The following is a 7,410-nucleotide window of genomic DNA, read 5'->3' on the forward strand; positions in this document are numbered from 1 at the left end:
ACAGTTTGCCTGTGTGTTAAATCAGCTTTTTGAATCCATCAGGTTCAAATAATGTGTACTATTTAACTGCAGTTATATGTCTGTGTATAAATCTAGTGCTTTATGTGGAGATTCCTAACATCTTTATCACGTAACCAAACCTAAGCTGACTGACGAATGCAAAATCAAACCCTTGAAGCTCAATATTAGTACAATTTCAGAACTGAGGGATATTGGTAGTGGCAAAAGGAGACTGATAGAACGGATCGCGAGAACTGAAGAACGGTTGCCTGAACTGGGGTCGCAACCTTTAGTTAGTATACAACCCTATGTTACATTCACCTTGAGACCTAGAGAGCTACGTCGCGTTATTCTTGAAACCTAGTTAAGTAATCAATGTAAGCAAACTAAATCACTTTGTAATAGGAGGAGTGTAAAGAAGAGTTAGCTAACAACTTTGCTATTCATACGGCGCACGGGGTGGGGTCTTAGTATGTATTCGGGTTCGCCGAGGCTTTACTCAAGGAGCACGGTCTTTACCGTATGGAGTTACGAAATAATTTTGGATGGAACGGCATCCTCCTACACATTCCAAACCCAGGGTAATCCTGAGTTTGAATCTTGACCCACCTAGCCCCTTAATCCTTCTTGTCCCTAGTTGTTAATGTAGATTTGTATACTTCTTCTAGGGCCTCTTCGCCAGTTTAAATAGGTAGACAGCCCGCTTTACAACATTTGTTTGTCTTCGAGGGATAATAATCACCACTTCTTTTTCTTAATTCATTTCAAGCTATACAGAACAAAAATGCGCTACTCTCTTATATTCTTCTTGGTTCCACTCGCTGTTTCCGCGCAGAGGTCCAACACGCCTGTGCCTGTTGCGCCTCAAAATGGCGATTTATGTTGCAGCGATCACGGCGTTGCAGACTCTACTGGAACCTGTGCTGCTGCAGGCTTAAACTCGTATTGTGTAAGTTTCTCACTGTCATACGTACATAAGAACAAGGAAACAGAAAACTAATGACGAATATCTTTAAAGTGCTCTGATTTTCAGAACTGGACTGGAAACGGGTGTGACGGTACTGGCATCAACGGATTTCCGACTGGACGCACGGTCACGGCGCATCCACCTGGACCTAACGATGGCTCTGCTTGTGGTACTCTGGGTTTCATAGGATGCGCGCAATAAATTCCGTTAACACACTTTGGTGCCTGGGCACTTGCTACCTAATAGTCACGCTCATTGATGAAAGCCCTCTCCATTACAAAATGGAATAGGGTAGGTCTCATTAACACACAGTCGAATGACACCACTGACCCAATGCAGCTGACCGAAGCTCTGGCTAGTATACAAGTTGATTTCGAAAGGTTCCATATCAGGATTTTCAGTGCAGCCACTCAGCAGGGCGCCCTCAATACGATTTACTAAGGGTTGGCTGACAATGATGCCGTACATGTCCCCTGATAATTTATATCTATAAGTGTTTTCCTGGGAGGTTTGCCACTTTACATCGTATGCCAAATCGAGAGTCCGCTTGATAATACCCTTGCTGCTGAGTTTGGCTCTTTCTTTGATTTTGAGCTGGTTTGAGATTGCATACCCTTCTCCAATGCTTATTTGGGTATTGTTGGTACCGGCCGCCGAGACAACTGGAGAGATGGCAACGTCCCAGTCTATGAAAGAAGTGTTCGACAGAATCTGGACTTCGCTGCTCTGTGCGCAGCCGCGCCGGGCTTTGTTGGAGGTGCTGGTTGCGCCGCGCAAAGACGAAGGAGCAGGAGCGGGAGCGGGAGCGGGAGCGGGAGCGGGACCCGGACCCGGACCCGGACCCGGGCCGGGACTGCGAGTGATCGTGACGGCGTGTTTGAGAGCTTCATTATAGGCCGCAGGCTTTATGACTTGAGAGTAACCGTCACGGCCAAGAATAATGACATCGTCGGCGTCGAGTATGTGAGGATGGCCAGATCCTGCAGAAGCAGCAGCAGCAAGGCTGAGAAGAGAAACAAGAGAGGAGGGCAACATTATGCTCTTTCTTGCAGGTTTGTGTGAACGAGTGGCTTGGCGGTTTAACCTTTATAGAGACGCATGCTGAGAGTTTGCGCTAAAGATGTAATATTGGGATAGACATGTAAACAATAGTACAAGCGAGCTACTAGATGTAGCAAAAGGCCCTAAAGTTCTGACAGGTATTAGAGAGAAAAGAATGTCGTAATATGCAAAAGAATGTCGTAATATGCAAAAGGAGTCCTAAAATAGGACCCCCAAAAAAGAGCACAAATTCTAATTTGAAGTCAGTGGGGTCCTTGACCCTATCATCCTTGACGGTGTCACCTTTTTAGCGTTGAAGGAGAAGTCGTGTTGGAGGAACGTGCTGGTTCGTTAGGCTACGAGTCGTCCTAGAACAAGTATGTGCCGCACAACCGCATGATGTGGAGACAGACTCCGTATCTACCGGTAGGCTAAACCCACAAACGAAACGTGCTCTTGTCCTGCAATTAGTTCAAGAGCATCAATGGTATGGCAAACTATGGCTGCTGGCCGTAATGTGCTAATGGGTCCTAGCAGAGGGTATGTGATTAGATGATGGGAGACACAACAACAAGCTTGCTTAAGGTATAAGCATTGTTCATTATTACTAACAGCACACTAAAGAGATTCTTTTGGGATAAGGGCTAGTCTGTGTTAAGTTAAAATAGTCTATTCGTATACCCCTTCGCGATGTAGATTCCTAGATGGGACACTACAGGTACATATTATGTATAAGCAAAGATATGTCTTGCTAGCCTAGCCAATTAGAAAACGATCGACTGAACGTGGGCCCTAAGCTTGGACATGATTGCTTCTTTAATATCGTAATATGCAATCTAGTCAAAACCTGTTTTGTGTGACATAGTATATCCATGTTAGTATTATGAGTTAAACCTAACCGTACACTACTACCCCACTACAATTTTTCTTGGCATCTACTGTTAGTGAAAAAGTGAACCCTCACCGAAGTCCTTAACAGAAGTGCCCTCCCGTGATGTCCTCATAGCCTCCCGCGGGCCCTGGACCGTTGCTGGCCTCTCCAGCCGACCCCGATCAAGGCTTTAGACCCCCTCCGGAGCCGTTCCCAACCTCAAGGGCCAAACTACGTCGCGATACCGAGGCACAGCGGCCCTGGCCTATCCTCGTGGGAAGCCCGCCTGACGCCTCTAATATAACCCCCCTTGACCTTGACTGGGACAGTTACTAGATGTGTCCTCGCAGCCCTTGATGAAGAGGCTAAGCAATATGAAGCCCGAAAGGACGTTCTCCTACCTATCGCCCACTCTGTGGATAATGTGGTCTCTTGCTTTGAGGGGCCTAGATAGCAAATCGCAAAGGGGGCTACGGCCTGCGTGATGTAAGCCCTGAAGCGGCTTATGAACATAATGCTGTCCAGCTCGCTTATTATATACGTTAACGTTAGATCACTTTTGAGGTTTTCACAAGATACCCACTGTTAGTAGCAACCTTCCCTCCTTTTTATTCCTTACGTTTTGGAACTGTTAGTTCCTAGGCGGCTAAGCCCTCAAAACATTAACAGATATATTACTTGCGTAACGCCCCCCCCCCCCCCGCTCAGCTATTCTCACCATTCGAATCTCCGTAAATCCCTGTCAGTTCGGCGAGGACACCACGATGCCGGGCACCACATTCGATACTTTTTTCTGCTTGACAATTAACGCGCCGAACTAACTATTTGGCCACATGCGTGATACAAAACCATCAAAACAGAAAGGATGCTGGTTATGTTCTTGATTTCATCCCTGTGTAGTGGTAATCTTGGTTACGTAGCCGCAGTTTCAACCTTATGCTGCCAACTCGTTATGAGCTTAGACATATTTTCCAACGGTCGTCTAACTAAGGGCCATATCCTCACCCATTAGGACCTAAGCAACGTAACGCCCCCCCCCCCCCCCCCTAAAAATGCCGGCCTATGGGCCGGCCACTCCCACGCCGTGCCGGCCTGGCCTACGGCCGCTGGCGCGCGCGGTAGGACTTAACTCTAGCCCCTCTAAGGTTATAGAAGGTTCCCTAACAAAGCGTAAGAGAGTTAAGTTCTTTTTACCTACTGCTATTATAGTCTTATTATTACTGCTAGGCTCTATACTAGTGTAGCTTTTAGCTAACCTAAAAGAGCACCTTAGGATTAACATGTTAATATATAGACTAATAATAGACGTAAGTTATAAGACCCCTAAAGACTAGCTTAGTAAGATTATAGCCCTTAATAATAGTTATAGATATATAGGTAATACCCTTATTAATAACCTCTAGTAGACACTATAAGTAATACGTTAAGATAGGTAATATAACTAAGCTATAAGTTACTACGCTAACCTACTTATTAACGCCCTTAGTAATAAAACAGCCTACTAGTAGCATGCTGCTATATAGAATAAGGAAAAAAGATAAACCTTAACTTAGCCTAGCCTTTAGGGGGGCCCTTAGCCCCTAGCTTAGAGAGCTATAGAGAAAAATAGCACTTAACAAACTATAGGAAGTAAGGAGAGCGTATAAGCTAGATTATAATAATATAATACTACTTTTAATAGACATATCTTTATCTATATTCTAGACATAAAGGTCCCTTTTTTTATTATCTATTAAGACGTTACTTATATCTATAAGATCTAAGTCTTAGATATTAAGAAGATAACTAAGGTACTAACTAGTTATATAATTACCTTAATAAGTAAAAGAATCTAATAGACTATACTTAGTTACTACTTTAAGCTATCTAAATAGCTTAGCGTAACTAATATTAATAGAATATAGACCTAGACTTTTTATTAAGTTAAAGGAGTCCTAAGCTATACTTATAACTATAAGGGAAATAAGATTAGTGTTACTAGTAAGATAATATAAATAGAAATCTACCTTACTACTAGATATAAACTAATAAGGCACTACGCTATAAGATAGACTAAGAATAGTAAGAATAAGATATAAATTATAGCCTTAGAAGCTATAATCTACCCCTTTTAACTCCTAGATAGTATACTATTATAATAGTTATAAAATAGATTTTAACTAATCTAGTGCCTTATCTACTTTAACTAGTATACTAACTAACCTTACTATAAAGTATAAATATATTAATAGTATAGTAAGCTAGTAAGTAAGTATAACAGCTAGTAATACTATAAATAGAAATAATATATTAACTATAGGGGCCTTTTTAAAAGTAACTACTAGGACTACCTACTATAGCCTAAGAAGGACAGCTATAGGGAAATTACCTACCTATTAAAAACATAACGCTAAGGTATCTAATAAAAAGGATATTAGCTCTACTAGAAGGCATAAAGACACTAAAAGACACCTTAGTAACCCCCTAAGGAAGAGGACTTAAGCCCCTCTAGACAGCTTACTACTAAGGACAAGAGCCTATATATATAGGAATATAACGTCTTTAAGATAAGTATAGATATAGAAATAGTCTTAAAGGGAGGAACTACCTCTACCCTAAGGCTAGGCACCCTAATCCCCTCCTCTTCTACACTATAAATAATAAGATAACTAAAGATATTTTAAGCTAATATATATAGATATAGCGTAATATATAATATTACCTTAAATAACGCTAAATATAATAAGGTAGATATTATTATAATATAGAAGCCTTTTTGCTTAATTAATAGGGATCTAAATATTATAAAGATATACCTTAACTACTAGCTTTATGCTTTAGTAACTAGCTAGAGAGACACTAACACCTAACCTAAAGTCCTTATATATATTAGAAATATACACTAGGTTATAGATATATACCTTCTTAATAAACACTTTATAAGAGACACCTTAAGGGTTATCTTATATAATATATACTATATTAACGTGTACTACTAGCCTAGGATAATATAAATACTTAACACCTTAACTTTATAGACACTACCTATAAAGGTAGTAGTACTAGGGGACTTTAATACCTAGTACCCCTTATAGTAACTAGGTGACCCCTATAACTTTAGGGGGAAACAGATTACTAAATAAGCAGAAGAATATACCCTTATACTTATTAGCCCCCTAGGAGCCCCTATATATAATAGAGGTAATATACTTAACTTAGTTTTCTTTAATCTTCTAAGAGCCTTAGTGTAGATAGTAAAACACCTATATATAGGCTTAGATTATGCTACCTTAGTTATAACTATCTTATAAACTGCTAATATTCTAGAGATAAATAGAATAAGGGTAGTTATTAATAGTCTAAAAGCAGTAAAGCGCTATATAAATAAAGTAGCTAAAATAATATAGACACTTCCTAATAATATAGACACCCTAGCAGCCCTTAATAAGGTAGCTAAGACACTTATAGACCTCTTATAAAATATAGCTAATATAGCAGGCAGGATATAGATTAAGGTAAAGTTAGTAGTATAGTAGACCTCTAAGTGCTTTAACGTGTAGTAACACTACTAATAGGCTAGACACTATAGGGATAATAAAGCCTAAGTAGCTACTATAACTAATTTCTATAGAACTATTAAGGTAGTAAAAGTAAAGTACTAGACTAACTAGATTAATAAGATATAAATAAATAAAGAGATATACTATATTATAGGCTAGTATAAATATAGGAGTTAATTTAGGGCGCCCCCTTTATAAGATAGTAATACTATAGTTACTACGCCTATTAAGAAGGCTAACACTTTATAGAGATATCTCCTAGAGAGGTTTAATATAGAAATAGACATTAGCCTATATACGCTAGTAGTACTATAACGCGCTATTAATTAAGATAATAAGGTCCCCCTAGAGGAGGTATAAGTAGCACTTTTAGGAGTAGGTAATACTACACCTAGGGTAGATAGGATTACTATTATACTTCTATAAGCTACCTAGCCTTATATATATAGATTTATATAACGCCTTTATATAGTATGCCTCTAGATAGGCTACTACCTACTCTTATTCTAGGACGTAAAGATAGTTATAATACTTAAGCTAAATAGGGATATTAGTATACCTAGGGGCTAGTAGCTAATCTCCCTCCTATTAACACTAGGGAAAAGCCTAAAATAACTTATTACTTATAGGATAGTAAGGAAGTGTATAAAACTTAGGATCTTATACTTATAGGTAGTAGGTGCCCTACCTAAGCGCTTAGTAATAGATATAGTAGCTACACTAGTATATAACGTTAAGACTACCTTAGATTAGTAGAAGTACTATACCCTAATTATAATAAATATTAAGGGCGCCTTTAATATAGTTAATAGTAGCTACTTTATCTAGACTATATATAAGTAAGGCTAGCTAGATAACCTTATATAGTAAACCTATATATTTACTAATAGGTAATAAGTAAGGATCTAGTATAAAGGGAATATTACCCCTATAACCCCTTTTTACTATAGGCTACCCTAAGGCTTACTAGTGTCCTTTATCTTATACCTTTA

The 7,410-nt window shown here is 39.3% G+C and overlaps 2 protein-coding genes across 2 annotated transcripts; one reads left to right on the forward strand and one right to left on the reverse strand.

The window, feature by feature from the left end:
• Positions 1 to 784: 784 nt before the first annotated feature.
• On the forward strand, positions 785 to 1,162 carry GLRG_00366 (uncharacterized protein; the record flags this gene model as incomplete). Its single annotated transcript, XM_008091051.1, has 2 exons — positions 785 to 949; positions 1,019 to 1,162. Coding segments are annotated over 2 exons (309 nt in total), but the record flags the coding sequence as incomplete, so codon positions are not given.
• A 57-nt stretch (positions 1,163 to 1,219) lies between these two features.
• GLRG_00367 (uncharacterized protein) lies at positions 1,220 to 2,002 on the reverse strand (the record flags this gene model as incomplete). Its single annotated transcript, XM_008091052.1, has 1 exon — positions 1,220 to 2,002. One exon carries the CDS (start codon positions 2,000 to 2,002, stop codon positions 1,220 to 1,222), a length of 783 nt encoding a protein of 260 aa, XP_008089243.1.
• Positions 2,003 to 7,410: the final 5,408 nt, after the last annotated feature.

The sequence above is a fragment of the Colletotrichum graminicola genome, assembly GCF_000149035.1.
Source record: "Colletotrichum graminicola M1.001 genomic scaffold supercont1.1, whole genome shotgun sequence".
Classification (NCBI taxonomy): domain Eukaryota; kingdom Fungi; phylum Ascomycota; class Sordariomycetes; order Glomerellales; family Glomerellaceae; genus Colletotrichum; species Colletotrichum graminicola.